Source organism: Palaemon carinicauda, chromosome 22 (assembly GCF_036898095.1).
Source record: "Palaemon carinicauda isolate YSFRI2023 chromosome 22, ASM3689809v2, whole genome shotgun sequence".
NCBI lineage: Eukaryota > Metazoa > Arthropoda > Malacostraca > Decapoda > Palaemonidae > Palaemon > Palaemon carinicauda.
The window spans coordinates 60,231,160-60,251,159 of NC_090746.1; the positions used below are offsets into that span (position 1 = coordinate 60,231,160).

The 20,000-nt window shown below is 35.9% G+C and overlaps 3 protein-coding genes across 3 annotated transcripts in view; 2 read left to right on the plus strand and 1 right to left on the minus strand.

Moving 5' to 3' along the window:
* Nucleotides 1–3,066, plus strand: part of LOC137615900 (uncharacterized) — a 7,048-nt gene extending 3,982 nt beyond the window's left edge. Inside the window, exons 4-6 of the mRNA XM_068345587.1 lie at nt 639–794; nt 1,306–1,425; nt 2,715–3,066. Of these exons, the coding sequence (XP_068201688.1) occupies nt 639–794; nt 1,306–1,425; nt 2,715–2,957 (519 nt within the window). The 3' untranslated portion in view covers nt 2,958–3,066. The remainder of the gene's footprint in view (nt 1–638; nt 795–1,305; nt 1,426–2,714) is intronic.
* Nucleotides 1–20,000, minus strand: part of LOC137616477 (uncharacterized) — a 420,672-nt gene that overhangs the window by 319,585 nt on the left and 81,087 nt on the right. The gene's annotated exons all lie outside the window — the stretch shown is intronic.
* LOC137615901 (uncharacterized) overlaps nt 9,807–20,000 on the plus strand; it is a 10,585-nt gene continuing 391 nt past the window's right edge. The window contains exons 1-6 of the mRNA XM_068345588.1: nt 9,807–10,000; nt 10,376–10,511; nt 16,878–17,009; nt 17,332–17,448; nt 18,274–18,429; nt 18,950–19,069. Of these exons, the coding sequence (XP_068201689.1) occupies nt 9,807–10,000; nt 10,376–10,511; nt 16,878–17,009; nt 17,332–17,448; nt 18,274–18,429; nt 18,950–19,069 (855 nt within the window). The remainder of the gene's footprint in view (nt 10,001–10,375; nt 10,512–16,877; nt 17,010–17,331; nt 17,449–18,273; nt 18,430–18,949; nt 19,070–20,000) is intronic.

A 20,000-nucleotide genomic window follows, 5' to 3' on the forward strand; every position in this document is an offset into this window, starting at 1 on the left:
CTCAAAAGGCTCAATACTTAACATTTTCTCAAACCCCTAATATTTTATCAGGCTTAGAATAATGAAATTATCATTTAAGGCTATGGAGACATTAATGGGATATTGATTTTCAGAAAATTTGAGGGGGAAATCGCAAATAACAAGAATGAAATCCCTTTTTTTGCTTAGGTTTTTTACTGTTCAACTAGAGCAGTTATTCTTAACAGAGATTCACCAATAGGAGTTCTACTCGATCTATTTCACTAGACACTTAATAATCTACCACTATGAACCTTTTCATATTCTATGTTTATTACAAGATTAATTTTAATACAAAAAAAAATGTTTTTTGTATCTAAACGATTAAAATAAGTTTTCCTCGCGTAACTGGAGCGAAAAAAAGGAAAAAAAAGTATTCCTTATAAACATGTTTCAATTAACCATAATAATAGCAGTATATACACCTAACATTACCAAGTTGTGTAAAAAAAAAAAAGAAAAAAAAAGTAAAGAATAACAAGTATTATAAAATACTTCCATTTTCATAACTGGAGAAAAGAGAAATATGAAAACAAAACTTTAAAAATTCCCCTGAAAAATTAACGCAACGACAAATTATCAAAGGAATCTTCTAATCCAAACCAACTTCCTCCTCACAGAAACGCCAGGCTGAAGCAGCAGGAGAAACAGCAGCAGCTGCTGTGCCACAGCAAGCAGCATCTCCTTTCTTCGATAGATACTATCTATTGGATTCCGTCAACAAGATCATGGCTGCCCTCAGCAACTACACCTGCACTCTCAATAAACTCAACGTAGTAAGTACTTGTCATTCCACGTTTCAGTTTCTGGCAGCAATAGTACCCCATTCATGTACGCGTCTCGTTGAATATTATAATGAATGCTATTTACCTGTTCATGTAATGATGGAAATAGTTCATACTTTTAATCTGATTTTGACCATTCTTTGGTATTATAGTGTTGTCATCTATTACGATGATATTTGAGCAAATATTGAAGAAAAATAAACTAACTTATATGATGTCACTGCAACACGTATTGCTTATCTTCATTTATATATTGACAGGTGACTTACTTTGAAAGTGACCGTGAAATTTTGCTATTTATAAAGCCTTTTAAACAAAATATTTAAAGTTTTAGCATTTCAAAAAGCATAGTGAATATTCATTCGCAAATTTCATTAGAGTCACGTAAGCAAAATATTCACTATGCCTTTTCCAGGACCATTTCATCAAATAATTCTTAATTAAACACTGTAAACAAATCACCCTTAAATAACCTCATCTCCTTGTTTTTCCTTTTTCTCAGATCGACGAATATATGAACATAAACATTAACCACCTCACTGAACAATACACGTCTCTACCAATCAGCGACGGCTTCAAGCAAGATCTCATTGATGGTATCTACTACTGTAGGGATTTGACGGTGAGTTAGTCCTATTCTTGGAAGTAGAATCATATATCAGTTATATATATTCTTAGAAGCAGAAGATCCAGATATCATATGCTGTATATATATATATATATATATATATATATATATATATATATATATATATATATATATATATACATTTAGTTCAAAATAAGTATTAGTCTTCGAATTGAAGATCGTTTTAACGAATAGTTTATGATCAATATTAGGCTTTTTTTTTTTTTTATTAAAATTGTCCTATTTAGAATGTGAAACTTCCTGTCCAATTGCAGTTCATTTGTCCCACTCCTTTTAAGCCATCTGGGTCTTCCATCTCTAACAATATATATATATATATATATATATATATATATATATATATATATATATATATATATTGTTAGAGATGGAAGACCCAGATGGCTTAAAAGGAGTGGGACAAATATATAATATATATATATATATATATATATATATATATATATATATATATATATATATATATATATTGTTAGAGATGGAAGACCCAGATGGCTTAAAAGGATTGGGACGAATGAACTGCAATTGGACAGGAAGTTTCACGTTCTAAATAGGACAATTTTAATAAAAAAAAAAAAACCCTAATATTGATCATAAACTATTCGTTAAAACGATCTTCAATTCGAAGACCAATACTTATTTTGAACTAAATGTACTTCATTGCAAGAAACAGGATCTCCTCTTGCACAGCCAATTAGGTGACAAAAAGCCTCATATAATTTTGTTTACCTAATTCACCAAGCTTTCATTTTCGTATGGACTGAAATATATAATATACCTATGGTATAATTATAATCCAAATCAAACAGTGTCAGTTCATTAATTAGGCCTGAGAGTAAACAGCCTCAAATATGGCTGATGTCATTACCAAAACAAAATTTCTATTCTGCTGGAAGCTATTTGCTCGATGACATATATATTTGTATATAATTAAAATGAGTCTATTTCCTTCATTTATAAAGAAAAAAAAGAAATTAATCAAAGCACTAATCCTAGATACAAGAACTAAATGTTATCATAATAGCCCTACTTTGTTAATTAAGTTTACTTAATAATTGATACAATATTAACAAAATAATGGATACATGAACTAAATTTCTTCATTATCGGCCCACTTTATTATTCAAGTTTATTTCATAATTGATACAACATAAAAAAATTTATCAAGGCACTTATCCAAGATACATGAACTAAATCTCATTATAATAGGACCATTTTACTAAGTTAATTTCTTAATTGAAAAAACAAATTATCTTTTGCAGTACTGCCTTCCACTCCATAACACACGCTCCCCCCTCCCCCTTAACCTGCAACGCCTCCTGATGGCCATGGAGTGCGAGAAGGAGACAAGGACCAACGCCTGCTTCAAGGAGGACCTCAGGAAGAACGTGGGAGAGTTCGACCTTTCCTTGTTCCCTGAGGACGACGACCAAGAGAGTGTCCTCAACAAACTCTCGGCGATCATCACAGGAGTCGATTCTCTCAACGAGCTAGAAATTCTCTAGACTGAGAATTATTTCCAATTTCCTCTTTCTAGGGGTAATTCTCACACTACCCATCCACGACGAACCAAATAGGCATACGGAACTTTGAACGATTCTTAATGGAAGCTTAAGCATACTTCATGCTGATCTGTAAAAAGATATTTCCTACGGTTGTGAATATTTGCAATAAATTTTATTTGTGCACATAAAAGTTTTCAATATCCTCCACCATCAATATTATACAAGTTAAACCGGCAAATTATGAAATCTATGGTAAAAATTCAGTAAAATCCTCCTACCTTGTGCGAAGAATAACAATTAAAGCTACCAGTATAACAATGTCTGGTCATAACACATGAAAATACCAAATACTGACATAAATACACGTTTATACACACACACCCACACACACACACATATATATATATATATATATATATATATATATATATATATATATATATATATATATATACTATATATATATATATATATATATATACATATAAATATGTATACTTATATACATATATATATATATGTATATATATATATATATATATATATATATATATATATATATATATATATATATATATATATATATATATATATATATTGTATATATATTCCGGTCACGCTAAGCGGTAACCATTCCGAATAAACAATCTCTCACGAACTGCCCACACTAGAGGGCTGTAGTTATGAAAAGGGGTCGTAAACCGGGTGGGAAGAGTTGACTCTGCATGTGTGCGTAAGTGGACATAACTATCTAAATTACTAGTCGTCATTCTTGAGAAGTCGCGTACACTAGTGTCAAAGCATTTTCCTCCACATCTGAAACAGGATTTTTTCTTTTTCTTCTATGTTATAGACCACTTCTACCTTGTGGCCTATTCTAGGATGGGTAACGGGTTGCACGTTTTATCAATCTTCCTTCGAGAGAATAAGTTTGACCTAAAAGATTCTTTCTGCAGCTACTTTATTAAAATCACAGTGACGTAACTGGATTTCTGCACATTATAATTTCTTTATCTCACTGAAATAATGTACCATAAGCCTTTCGAGTTTCTTTCATCTTTAAGAGAGCGAGAGGATTTTTCAGTCTCGTCTGCTTTCTAGCATTTTTCTTCATTTTAGTGGAGCAATGGAGTATCTCTCAAACATTAATCCAAAGAATAATATTTTCCGATCTTAAGAACTAAATCCAAATTATTTGAAGGATGAACTTTCAAGTTCCTTGAGCACCTTCAATGATCGTGAAATGATTTACGTTCTTTCCCCCCCTCTCTCTCTCTCTCTCTCTCTCTCTCTCTCTCTCTCTCTCTCTCTCTCTCTCTCTCTCTCTCTCTCTCTAGAAAGATAAAACGTCATGTAGATGAAAGGTAAAAAAAACGCGTAATTTGAAAAATTAAGAAAAAAATAACTTTTTTCCTCGAAGAATAACATCTAAAAATAATATTACCAATCATGTTGGATCATGATCAATGTGGATGTTATCAAAACACCTAAAGGAATATACCGACATCTTCCTACACGTCTCCACTTCTGATGGTAACCCGAAACTAATTACTTACGCATCGTCAAATTTAAACAAATTTTAGATTCTTCACTTGAAATCATACTATTTGTTTCTCTGACAAATAATTGATGAAAATCTAAAGACCATCGAAACTCAAAACCTTAGAAACTGGTTAATTATAAACAGCGTCAAGGAAAGCAAAATGGCAGCGACTTAGAGTAGAACTATTACCATGCGAATAAAGAGTTACTGCCAGGCTGACACTTGCACGACTTTTGGCCACGAATTTGTCGTGGCAAGTCGTGCCATTTTGAGGCTCGAAATGGGAGGCTCCCGCACTCTTCACAGCTAGTTCACACATAGTTCACGATGAGTTCACAACGAGTTCACGAATAGTTCACGAATACGTGCCCATCAGTGTCGACATTAACTCGAACTGGCACGACGAGTTCACGCATAGTTTGCGCACTTCCCGCACTGGCACAACGAGTTTGCACAATTCGGACAGTGTCATGCCGACTTGGCCACGCTATATAAATACGGGGCCTCTCTAACCCCTGGTCAGTTTTGGATTGGCTTTGGAAGAGAAAACATGCTTAATGTCAGAGACGCAATTATTGCAGAGAAGAGAAGATGCCTATACCTGGCAGCTGCTCTACCCATTGTTGAGGAGCAGCACAAAAAGCTGGCAGAGGCAGAACAAGAAAAGGCAACCCCACCTCGAAGAAAGACACAAATGAAAGTGTGGGTTAGGGAAGGGTTGACCAGAAGGCACGAATTTGGACAGTATGACAGTCTACTGACTGAACTCCACAAGGAAGATCAAAGGGGCTACAAAAATTACCTCAGAATCACAGCTGCCCTGTTCCAAGAGATGGTTAAGAAGTTAACCCCTCGCCTCCAGAAGCAGTCTACCTTCATGAGGGAACTGCTTCAAGTTGGACTTGAGCTGGCTGCCACCCTCCGCTTTTTAGCCACTGGAAATTCCTATCCAAGTCTGCAGTACAGCTTCAGGGTTGAAGCAAGTACCATCTGTAAGTTCATATCCGAGGTGTGTAAAGCCTTAGTCGCGGTCTACAAGGACAAAGTGCTGCGCTGCCCTAAAACTGAAAAGGAGTGGAAGGAAGTTGCTGCCAGGTTAAGCTCCAGATGAAATTACCACAACTGTCTGGGGGCTGTGGACGGCAAGTACATCACCATGAAGAAGGCACCCAATGCTGGCTTCTACTACTACAACTACAGCATTGTACTGATGGCAGTGGCAGATGCTACCTACAAGTTCCTCTATGTGGATGTTGGGGCAGAGGGTGGTGTGTCGGATGGCGGAACATGGAGTAACTGTTCCCTGCATGATGCTGTAGAAGAGAACAGAGCTGGAGTGCCTAAACCAGAACCACTCCCTAATGATGACCAGCCTGTGCCCTATCACTTAGTAGGGGATGATGCCTTTGCTCTCCGAACTTGGATGATGAAACCATTCTCCCATTGGTCACAGGTCCTACAAGAACGCATATATAGCTACAGGTTGTCTCGTGCCCGATGTGTCCCGGAGAATGCCTTTGGAATTTTGTGTCAAAGGTTCCGTTGCTTCTTGACAACGATGCATCAGCACCCCGACAACATCAGCCTGATCAACATGTGCGCCTGTGTCCTGCACAACATCATCCTTGTCAGATACCCATACGCAATTTCAGAAGTGGACCGCGAAGATCCGGACGCACATGGTCTGATCCCTGGTGGATGGAGGACTGACCGACACCTGCAGGGGCTGCCGCTTCTAACCAGCCATCTTACCCACTTTATTTTAAGGTTAAAGAGAAAAATAAGTGTTTTGAAATAAGAAAACAATTTATTAACATGAAAACAGCAAACAACAAATATGTACAAGTATCACAGTCCAACTATTTACAAATATTTAGAAGTGTCTCATCTTAGTCACTGTCCTTGCTGGTTCTGGTACAGCTGCGTGGGAATACCCGATGGACTGGTGGTGTGTCGAGTTCCTTGGAGGTGTAGAGGGATGAGGGTGATATGCCCTCTTCTAGGTTGCTGTTGACAGAATCCGGGGTCCAGGACCGGGAAGCCGAGTGGTGTCACAGGTGTCTTGAAGGTGGCTGACAGCGACGGCACTGAAGGTGTTGGTGAAGGAGCCTGGAAATTGGTGGCTGAAGGTACTGAAGTTGTTGGTGAAGAAGCCTGAACAAGGGAGACTGATGGTGCAGGTGGAATCCCTGGTTGCCACTCCATGGTAAGGGGCCAGGAGGACTGGCCTGAAGACTGTGGTGACTGGGGCGGCATTCACGTTACAGGTGATAGCTGACTGGCTGGAGGTTGCTGCTGAGGCTGCTGCTGCTGCTCTGGCAGTGCCTGCAAGGTGGCTGGTTGTTGATGTGGCTGCTGGAAGAGCTGACACCGCTGCCTGTAGCGGTGTACAAGGTTGAGGCAGTCTATCTGGAATTCATGCCAAGAGTCCTTCCAGATGGCATGCATGTGGCCTTCCAGCAGGCACGCAAAATCGTGTAGGATCTTGTGCTGGCCAGTGTACGAGTGGGTGGGCGCAAAGGAGTCTGCTTTGGAGATGATCTGAAACATACAAACATTGTAATCATTTAGTACAGCATTTCAATGCAACATATTGCACATGCCATGTAAAAAGCAATGGATGAAACTGGAATACAATCTGTATACAAACATTGGGATTCTCACCTGATGCACTACATTACCGAGGTCGCTCTGGGTCACCCAGGTGTTGGCGGTTGTGGTGGCTGTCTGTGTTGTTGATGGCCTGAACCGCTTCCCCTTACCCTTGCCTTTCCCGGTGCTAGTAGATTTTTGGCTTGGGAACCTGTGGGCCTCACTTCATCATCGTCTTCGTCGCTGTCTGTCACTGCACCTGACTCTGGGACAGCAAACGGCTCACTTAGGACTGTCTCTCCCCGGACAATGTGTTGTATCAGGAAACTCCAGGTCTCCATGATCTGGTCATCACGGGCACTCCTTTGTGGCTGACCAGCTCCACTCTTCTTCTCCTTCTTCATAATCTTCCCCACCCTGGTTCTCAAGTTCTCGTAATGCTTCTTGCATAGGGCACCAGTGGCAGGAGGCTCCAGCTGCTCTTCGTCTTTGTCCCACCGGCTCTTCTTGGTCGCCACATTGAGCCACTCCTTCTGCTTCTTGTCATACAGCTGGGGGGTTCTCCTTCACAAGGGCGGCCAACATAAACTCGGCCTCATCTGTCCAGCGGTATTCAGGGATTTCTTTCTTGGACACCCGGACCTGCTTCTTTTGCTTTCTGTTAGCCTCGTCCCCACTGGATGGTTGTCTCTGGCGTTTGATTGGATCCTGCTACGTCTCCAGGATCACGATATCTAGACTTGATATAGATGACGGAGGCGAATCATTTCTCTCAGCAGTCTCTGCTTCTGGCCTGTTGGCTTCTGGCCTTCTCTGCTTTCCTCTTCCTCTTGTCAGCTTGGAATGGCGAGCAGTGTCAAGGAAGCTCCATATATACCACCACACTGACGCTAGCGCCACTGTCACGCAGTAGTCGTGAACTGCTTGTGAACTGTTCATGAACTCTTCGTGAACTGATTGTGAACTGCTCGTGCCATGCGCAAACTGTTCGTGAAGTGCGTAAACTAGTCATGAACTGCTCGTGCCACCAATGCGTGAAGTACACATGACCATGTCAGTGGGAAGGCAAGGCCATACTGTGACGCGCGCATATTTGTGAACATGTTGTCAACTACTCGTGAACTCGACATGAGCTATTCGTGAACTATTTGTGGCAGTTCGTGACAGTCGTGGCATGGGATGCATTGCCAGGCACTAGCACGCATCCTCCCGCATTGTCCCGATGAGGTCACGACGAGTTCATGAACAGTTTGTGCAAAGTTCATGACCCAGTCACAAAATTTTGTCGTGACCAAAGTTTTGAACATTTCAAAATTCTCGCCACGACATGCCACGAAGTCACGACGTGTTTACGTACACTTCACGCCAGTTTACGACTAGTTTACTCATTGGCACGACTCGAGTCGTGCCAATGCGTGCCACAGATTCATGCAAGTGTCAGCCTGGCATAAGAATAAACAATAATGAGCCATTGACCCTAATTTCCCGAATCACTCAGAATATTTATAAATGCACTGACAATACAAGTATTAATTTTTATATATATATATATATATATATATATATATATATATATATATATATATATATATATATATGTATATATATATATATATATATATATATATATATATATATATATATATATGTGTATATATATGTATAAATATAAATATATATATATATATATATATATATATATATATATATATATATATACACTAGAAGATACCATACAGAACCCAAATCTGCATGATGCCACTTTGTCATCCTTGAGCAATTTTTTTACGGGCAAAATTAAAAAATGGCCGCTGCAAATCATTGAAACCCTATTTAGGCCAAACATTGACATATAGATCTGATTTTGGTGGCTAGTAATAAGTTTTAAGGGTTTTGGAATCCATTAGAACACACCAATAAGCTCTTTCTCTCTTGCCTGAACCAAATTCCTAATGTCTCTGACTTTTACAATTACAAATGTCACGTGTTAACATTGCCCAAAATTGCAAAGTTTGATGGCTTTTTTATGGTTTAAACAAACAGGTGGAACTAAACGTTATATTCACACAATCAAGGCCCAGAGTTAAACAGAACAGTAAACATATTCACATATCATCATTAACACGCCATATCATACAAACAATAACGTGTATCATGGACGGAAAAATGACAGTATATAACGGTATATACAAATACAGTATATCAACATACCGTCATCAAAGTTTCATCGTGTGCAATAAGGACAGAAACTTTATATACAAGCAAACATATCATCAACACTATCTGGTGGAAGCCTATTGGAAATGTCCCTGCCTATTGACCTGCTAGACGTGAGATCGAGTACCGCTTAGACTCGATGTTTCTTGCAGTGTCTGCAACCTCACCATCCTTGTGAGCTGAGCATGGGGTGTGTTTGGGGGAGCCTATAAGACTATTTGCTGAGTCACCAGCCTCCCTAGTCCTAGATTGAGCAGAGTGGGGCCTTGAGCGCTGATCATATGTATATATGGTTAATCTCTAAGGCATAGACCAGTCTCTAGGATAGTGTCACTGTTCCTTGCCTACACCATTCATGAGTAACCTTTAAACAAGGACGAAAACATTATACACATCATCCACATATCATCAGCAACAAATAATCTTGTACAAAAAGAACGACAACAGTATTGTGATATGATAAAAGTCGCTCGTCTTCATCGAAATCCTCATTGGATATGGCAGATGATTTGGTTTGTACATTACAACAGTCTTCTGCAGAGGGACATCCACAGCAAACTGAGCATGACAATCTTGCTGCAGAACAACTGCACCTGGCTGTTGCACAAGATCGAGCTGAACTGCAGCCACACCTGATCATCTTGAGTACCTCATCAGGCGCACATGTGACTTCTGGAGATAAAAGGGAATGGTACCAACGTATTGGAGGCCTCATCTTTTGTCCATATACGAGTGTTCAAATACTAGTGGGTCAGCTTCAAGTGTTGCATGCGATATTGCTGCTTGCATATGTTCTCTGTGCACATACTCAGTGAATGGCCCAGTGGTTGGTGGAAGGTCTTGAGCTGTGGTGCTACAGTGAGATTTTGTTTGTCATCCTATGTGACTAAACATCAAAGTGAACTGCATTCATGCAGTCTCTCTCCTTCGATCCATAACAGGCAGCAAGAAACGATGTCACTTCCCAGATGAAGTCTTATAGATCTGCATCTAGGTGGCCCAAAGTCTTCCGTTGGTAGCCCTCTATCAAGGATTTTAGAACCGTACCTTTGCCTGTCCCCCACAGGTACAAAACATTGTTACACCCTGAGATGATATATGCTGCCAGAATCTCGAAGAAAAAGTCTACACACTTCTGGGTTGTAGCCCTGATATTAACTTATGCCCTACCATGGCTGGTTCCTACCATAACAAGATCACAGGTGAGTAATTCTGACTTGAAGTGAAGCAATAACACTAACATATCAGTGTCGTCAGAATTAGGTAAAATACTTTGACCTTCTATCAAGACTATGTGAACATTTGCTACAAAGTCATAACCTCAATTTCCTTATGGGTAGTGTAGAGGACATGTTGTACTGTCATCTTTCTATCGGTCACTTCCACAGGAGTTGCATCTTCCCCAGTTAAGACCAGTTGCTTCTCGGCCAGCATTTCTGCATGGTCCTTGATACAAGTGCATATCAACTTGATCAGCAGCACTTTCTTCTCCGTTACATTCATGACAACGTTTGGAGTAGGAAGTGGCGTATACAGGTCCAATTTGTGATGGCAGGTTGCATCCTTGCCAGCATGTGTCGTGCGTATTGAATTCTTTATACTGTACTGTTCTCATAGTATCTGTCGAACACCAAGAATGTAACATGACTTCAACCTTTCATTCAAATAAGCAAGCAGGATCAAGATGAAGTCCTCTACTGTTCTTTTGGTTGGCCACTGCACAACAATTGATGATGAACGTATCAGGACTGGAGGACATTTGATAAGATGCCTCTACTTGGAGTTTCTCCTTCATGATTGATTCTGTCTTTGTGATGCACAAGACATCGAGATCGTTTGATATTTGGTTCTTCTGTCAACTTGGTCTGCTTTTATAAAAAGCATTTTATTGAAGTCTTTGAAGTGTATGTTGAAGTACGGTTTCGATGTACAAACAAGAATCACGGATCTCTTAATAGGGACGCCAATGTAGCATGTAACTAACCTCCCATACATTTACTAGCATCTACAATGGAACTGAGTCTGACAGGTCCTGCAATTGTTAGATGTATTTCCCTATCATGACAGTTTATGCAACTCTTCAGAAGGAAAGTGGTGTTAAGCTGTGCTGCAGAATTCATCTAGTTTGAGAGCTTGCAAGAACAGGTGTACCATTACCAAACAAATTTTTAAAAGGAAACAAAATCAAGATGTTGGTATGTGGTTAGGTTCTCAACAATGATGCAATATAGCATGATTAGTACACCAGCATGTTGGAGGTACATGTAAAAAATCACAATGAGTGGTATGTGTGAAAGAAACACAAATCAATACTGTTATAGCAAGTAATTTACTATACATTTTTAGCTGTATTGGTATATACGACACTATTGAGTGAGCATTTGCTGATGGTGATATGGGAATGAGATGTTTTGAAAAAGAAAACTGCTATGCTCTGCTTATACTAAGACCAGACACACATTGTTATTGTTAAGGTTCAACTCATTTCAATATATATACATCATATACTCTTACATGAGTGTAACATATATCAAAATATGCCCTTCTATGAATTACAGGTGGTGAAAAGACACCAGAGGGGAGATAAAACTTATTGGTATGTTCTAATGGATTCCGGGACTCTTGAAACATGACTAGACACCAAAATCCAATCTCTATGCCAATTTTTGGCAAAGCTAAAGGCTAAAATCGGGTTTCAAAGATTTCAGCAGCTGCCATTTTTAATTTTGCCCCTAAAAGAAATTCCTCAAGGATGACAGATTGGCATCATGCTACTAGAACCCGAATAAAATGTTGTTTATACGCAAAAACACACCCAAGTCATTCTACCACCGGACTAATTGACACAAAGGGCCTCGGTTAGATTTCGCCAGTCGTCTCTATCTTGAGCTTTTAAATCAATGCTTCTCCATTCATCATCTACTTCACACTTCATAGTCCTCAGCCCCGTAGGCCTGGGTCTTTCTACTCTTCTAGTGCCATGTGGAGCCCAGTTAAAAGTTTGGTGTGACAATCTCTCTTAAGGAGTACGAAAAGCACGCCCAAACCATCACTATCTACCCGTCACCATAATCTCATTTTCATATGGCACTTGAGTAATTTCTCTAAGGTTTCATTTCTAATCCTGTCCTGCCATTTAACTTCCAATATTCTTCTGAGGACTTTGTTATGAAATTTACAAAATCTGTTGGATATATATATATATATATATATATATATATATATATATATATATATATATATATATACACAAATATATTTATATATATATATATATATATATATATATATATATATATATATATATATATATATATATATATATATTATAACAAGAAAATTTGTATTGGAATCTGCACAAGAGATAGGTGGAAAGGTTCCTAAAAAAGATCATGGAAAACTATCATAAAAGACCAAAAACCTAATAAAGAAAAGATTGGAAACTAGAGGGGCACTCAGTACAATACAGACCTCCGTCACGGCAACTTATTTCTCGACCTTTTCCTCGACCTTGACCATGACCTTTTACCTTAACATGTATTAATTGGCGTGGATTTTCATACACTCATATAAGAACCAAGTTTTGCTTGACCGTGACCTTGACCTTCCAAAATTTACTAATTTCCAGCTTTTTGCATAAAAGTTAATCCCAACAGGTTTCTTTACTCTCAAAATTGTGGCGAGGAAGCTGTTCACAAACACACAAAGAAGGGTAAAAATATAACTTCCTTTCACCTTCATTAGCGGATTTAATGAGGGTAAAATCGAAGAGATATGAAATAGAAATAGCAGAAATATCCAAAACAATAGACAAACCAGAAACCCAAGGCATTCGTAAACACTCTCAGGCAAAAATTAAGGAAACACTAAAGAAAGGAAGAAGCTTATACAGTAATATATAATATATAAAATATATACAAAGATCATATTAGACAGAATATATAAATAGCTAGACTTTATACAACCAAGAGAGCCGGCAGGATTTAGAAGTGGGTATCCAACAACTGACCATATCCATGTAATTAACCAATTAATGAAAAAAAACAACTAAGTATGACAAACCACTATGTATTGCATTTATAGGCTATGAGAAAGCTTTTGATTCTGCCATAACTTCAGCGGTATGAAAGCCCTTCAAAGAAAAGGAATAGGTGAATCTTATGTTAGTACACTTGAAAATATCTATACGAGAAGTAAAGCCATCCTAAAACTATATAAAGGTGGTAAGAAAATTCCGATTGAGATAGGAGTTAGACAGAATGACCCCATCTTTCAAAATTATTCACAGCATGCCTAGAAAAAGTTTTTAAAAATTCTGATTAGGATAATGTAGGAACTAACATTAATGGGAATACCTTAACAGCATGAAGATTTGCAGAGGACGTAGTTGCGTTAAGCGAATCATGGTAGGTATTGCTAAGATGATAGATGATTTAAATAGAGAAAGCAGAAATGTAGGACAGAAAATGAACATGAGTAAAACCAAGATAATAGTTTTACGAACCTTTAGAGATTGTTGATAAATATACATACTTAGGACAGAAAGTAAGTGTTTCTCCAGGACATGAGACAGAAATTGAAAGAAAGATAAGAATGAGATGGAGAGCTTTTGGTAAACAAAATGAGACTTTAAAAAAATAAAATGTACCTTTCTCTAAAGAGAAAAGTATTCAATCAGATGGTCCTACACGTTTTAACTTATGCATCAGAAACTTGGAGCCTTACTAAAGCCTTATAACTCAAAGAGGTATGGAAAGAATAATGATGGGATCAACACTAAGAGCCAGAAATACGAGAGCAAACTAAAATAAAAGATTTTCTCTAAACAAGGAAAAAAAAAAGAAAACTACATGGGCAGGATATATAATGAGAATCACAGACAATATATGGACATTAAGAATAATAAAATGGGTTCCTCGACATTGTAATAGAAGCAGGGGAAGGAAGAGAAAATGGTGCATTGACGAAATAAGAAAATATGCAAGTATAAACTTGCATAGAATGGTCATAAACAAACCCAAGTGGAAGGACATGTCAGGAGTTTGTTCTGCAGCGGACTTAAATATAAAGTATGTATATATATATATATATATATATATATATATATATATATATATATATATATATATGTATATATATGTGTGTATATATATATATATATATATATATGTATATATATATATATATATATATATATAAATTTTCATTCTTCACTAGTGCGCCAGTTAAAAAATATATATGACGAACCAAGAAAGGTCTACCTACGTGATTCCCCTGAAAATTGCATTTTCTAGGAAATATGTAGAACGAACAGAGAAAGAACTCCAAACGTTAGAAAGAGATTGATTAAGCACAGACTGGAAGTAGCATATTAATAAGAGTTCATAGCACGTAGCTAAGACTTAAACAAGTGAGGCGATTTGGTAAAATCTTCTTAAAGCTTAAGTTCCCTTAATTTCTTTTCTAATCTCAAGCTAAAGATTCCTAAAGACATCCAAAGCCTTTTGATCAACTGAGTTACAGTGCTAGAGAGAGAGAGAGAGAGAGAGAGAGAGAGAGAGAGAGAGAGAGAGAGAGAGAGAGAGAGAGAGAGAGAAAATACTCACTATACAACCAGAATATTCGACCAATTACTCACTTAATAAGGCACGCCCTTGGACCGAGTCTTTAAGCGGAACGCGTTTGTGGGCGTGGATCATCTTCACATACATCCGTATATATAGAAGAACGTGAAATCACCCAGCGTCAGTTACCGAACCCAAGGCAAGGTAAGCAAGATCGAATTGGACCAGCAGGTTCCCTCATTTCAAATGTTTATTCTGTCATTTGGTTTATCTGGTTTCTTTAAGGAAATTGTTGCTCATAGCAGGTTCCTGAGGTCTGTTGCACTCTTCTAGGATTTCAGGGATGAAATTGCTCTTTTTATACTTCAAAATATCATTCACTAATCTAAAAATATGTTTGAGCTATTAATTTTGAGGTTAATTCTTCCATTCGTACAATTACTTTGAAATAAAAATCTGTAAATGTTGAGATTAATTATCAAATATTAATCTGTTCTTTATTCTTTACATCATTTGGGATAATTTCTTTTTGAAGAGAAAACTTTCAACTACAATATCATGACTATTTGACTTAATTCCATGTACACTGATTTCTTTAGTTAATGCTAAACGCTCATTTCCCGTATCAAAAACATAATCTCCCCTGTAGCATAAAGGTGAAATGTCTGGCTATGTACAGTATATTGATATATTTCTTTCTTGTCACTCTGAGCAGAAGAGGAGAGGAAGTAGTCATTCTATGGTAAGAAGGGGTATCACAATCTCCCACAAATTGCCGAACCTGCTGGTTGTAGCCTAGTTAGGAAAGGGGAAGGGGATGGGAAGGGTTGAATCTGTGTGTGTGCGTGCGAGTGCATATCCTTCTAAATATTTATCCGTCATTTTTGACGGGTCGCTTACACTAGTATCTAATAAATAACCATTTTCCAAATGTGTCCTTCCAGACAAAATGAGCCGAGCTGTGATTGTTCTCCTGTCACTGGCGGCCATCGCCATGGCCCAAGAAGCTTTCCTGGAGAAATACAGCTTCACCAAGGTATTCATGAGATTTTGGAATAGAAGTTATTTGAATAGATAATCATTTATAGTGAAATTATTAATGATAAATCATGAAATTTTGGAATAAAGTAATTTTCACTGATAGCCATTTTATATATATATATATATATATATATATATATAATATATACACATAAATACATACATATACTGTATATATATATATATTATATATATATATATATATATATATATATATACATATATACAGTATATACTGTATATACATATATATAAATAAATATATGTATATATATATATATATATATATATATATATATATATTCATAAATATAGGTGTATATATATAAATACATACATATATATATATATATGTATATATATAAATATATGTATATATATATATGAATATATGTATGAATGTGTGTATATATATATATATGTATATATATATATATATATATATATATATATATTAACGAAAAAATTTTATATTTTCGAATATCTGTCATTTTCATAGACAATTATATATAGGGAATTTATTGAAGATAATTCAAGAGATTTTGGAATAAAAGTTATCTTCATAGATAATTACCTATAATGAAAATATTAACGATATGAAATTTTGGAATAGATGTAATTTCCGTAGACAACTATGTACATTAAAATGCCTAGTAATAATAATGCTAATGATAACCTGATCATAATCTTCACGTTCTTTTAAATATAAATGAAAATTTTTAAATCTAAAAAAAAAATAGTGTCCACAGCCAGCCATGTTTAACAATATGGATGCATTTCCAAATAACAACGAATAAAACTGATAAGAACATAATCCACGGAAAATTAAACTAAAAAAAATTAAATTGAAGTGTTATTAAATTGAATACAGTTTACCTAAAATTCTATGTGATATTCTCAATAGAAAATTCGCTTTTGAAGATAATAACCAAATTACTAAATTTGCTCTTCAACTGTTCACAGACCATGGCTACTTGTTTCGGCGAGGGTGTGTACTACGACTACCTGGCTAAAATCGGCATCGCCCAGAAGGAGTGTCTGCAGTTTCCAGTCTCCAATCTCCACAGACTGGACTTCTCCCTCTATTCTCAGCTGGTAAGTTGAAAGGTCAAGAGATTGAGAATTTAAAGTAGAGGATAGCGTTTAAATCTATTAGACTTTTTATTTTATTCATAACGGGTACGAGAGAATATAAACTTGGAAATTTGTTATGAAAAGAGCTATTCTTCATCTGATATCATGAAAATATAAAAACCGTCAGATTGTACAGAAACATTATAAAAAAATATTTTTTTGCAAATCCAAAACCCAGTAATAGAAGAAAACTACCCTATCTATCATAAAAAAAATGAAAATACTTGAAAATTAATAAGAGAAAAAATACTATGCCATATTTTATCTGCTGAATCTTCCGCAGGGTTACCCTCTTCACTTCGGAGGGGACTCTTTGTACGTGCCCTTCCCTTCCTATCACACAGCACAACAAGGGCATTACGGCGTTCCCCACGGTTATCAGTCACTCCATTACAGAAAGGTAAAGTTACCCTTAATACCTTTTTTCTTATTAAATTAATTAGATGATAGCAGATGACAATCTGTCAGGATCCTATTTCCACTTGTCTCAAAAGGGGCCCCATACTCTAGCTTTACTCGTCTCAAAAAGAGCTTAATATTCTAGCATTACTTAGCACAAAAGGGGCTTATTATTCTAGCTATATTAGCCACTCAAAAGGCTCAACCCTTAACATTTTCTCAAACCCCTAATATTTTATCAGGCTTAGAATAATGAAATTATCATTTAAGGCTATGGAGACATTAATGGGATATTGATTTTCAGAAAATTTGAGGGGGAAATCGGAAATAACAAGAATGAAATCCCTTTTTTTGCTTAGGTTTTTTACTGTTCAACTAGAGCAGTTATTCTTAACAGGGATTCACCCCTAGGAGTTCCACTCAATCTATTTCACTAGACACTTAATAAACTACAACTATGAACCTTTTCATATTCTATGTATATTACAATATTAATTTTAATACAAAAAAAGGTTTTTTTTTTTTTGTATCTAAACAATTAAAACAAGTTTTCCTCGCGTAATTGGAGCGAAAAAAAGGAAAAAAGTATTCCTTATAAACATGTTGCTATTAACCATATTAATAGCAGTATATACACCAAACACAAGTTGTGTAAAAAAAAGAAGTAAAGACGAATAAAACCAAGTATTATAAAATACTTCCATTTTCATAACTGGAGAAGAGAGAAATATGGAAACAATAAAAAACGAAAAATTCCCCTCAACAATTAACCCAACGACAAATTATCAAAGGAAACTTCTAATCGAAACCAACTTCCTCCTCACAGAAACGCCAGGCTGAAGCAGCAGGAGAAACAGAAGCAGCAGCTGTGCCACAGCAAGCAGCATCTCCTTTCTTCGATAGATACTATCTATTGGATTCCGTCAACAAGATCATGGCTGCCCTCAGCAACTACACCTGCACTCTCAATAAACTCAACGTAGTAAGTACTTGACCTTCTATGTTTCAGTTTCTGGTAACAATGGTACCTCATTCATGTACGCGTCTCGTTTAATATTATACTGAATTCTATTTAATTGTTCATTAACAAGACTCATAGTAATGATGGAAATAGTTCATACTTATAATTTGATCTAAACCATTCTTTGATAAAGTTATCATCCATTATGATGATATTTAAGCAAATACTGAAGAAAAATAAACTAACTTATATGATGTCAATGCAACACGTATTCCTTATCTTCATTTATACATTGACAGGTGACTTACTTTGAAAGTGACCGTAAAATTTTGCTTTTGATGAAGCCTTTTAAACAAAATATTTAAAGTTTTAGCCTTTCTTAAAGCATAGTGAATACTAATTCGAAAATTTCACTAGAGTCACGAAAGCAAAATATTCACTGTGCCTTTTCCAGGACCATTTCATCAAATAATTCTTAATTAAACACTGTAAACAAATCACCCTTAAATAACCTCATCTCCTTGTTTTTCCTTCCTCTCAGATCGACGAATATATGAACATAAACATTAACCACCTGACTGAACAATATACGTCTCTACCAATCAGCGACGGCTTCAAGCAAGATCTCATTGATGGTATCTACTACTGCAGGGATTTGACGGTGAGTTAGTCCTATTCTTGGAAGTAGAATCATATATCAGTTATATATATTCTTAGAAGCAGAAGATCCAGATATCATATGCTGTATATATATATATATATATATATATATATATATATATATATATATATTTATATATATAAATATATATATATATATATATATATGTATATATATATATATATTTATATATATATATATATATATATATATATATATATATATATATATATATATATATATTGTTAGAGATGGAAGACCCAGATGGCTTAAAAGGAGTGGGACAAATGAACTGCAATTGGACAGAAAGTTTCACATTCTAAATAGGACAATTTTAATAAAAAAAATAAAGCCTAATATTGATCATAAACTATCAGTTAAAACGATCTTCAATTCGAAGACCAATACTTATTTTGAACTAAGTGTACTTCATTGCAAGAAATAGGATCTCATATTGCACAGCCAATTAGGTGACAAAATCCTCATATAATTTTGTTTACCTAATTCACCAAGCTTTCATTTTCGTATGGACTGAAATATATAATATACCTATGGTATAATTATAATCCAAATCAAACAGTGTCTGTTCATTAATTAGGCCTTTGAGTAAACAGCCTCAAATATGGCTGATGTCATTACGAAAACACAATTTCTATTCTGCTGGAAGCTATTTGCTCGATGAGATATATATTTGTATATAATTAAAATGAGTCTATTTCCTTCTTTTATAAACAAAAAAGAAATTAATCAAAGCACTAATCCTAGATACAAGAACTAAATGTTATCGTAATAGCCCTACTTTGTTAATTAAGTTTACTTAATAATTGATACAATATTAACAAAATAATTGATACATGAACTAAATTTCTTCATTATCGGCCCACTTTATTATTCAAGTTTATTTCATAATTGATACAACATAAAAAAATTT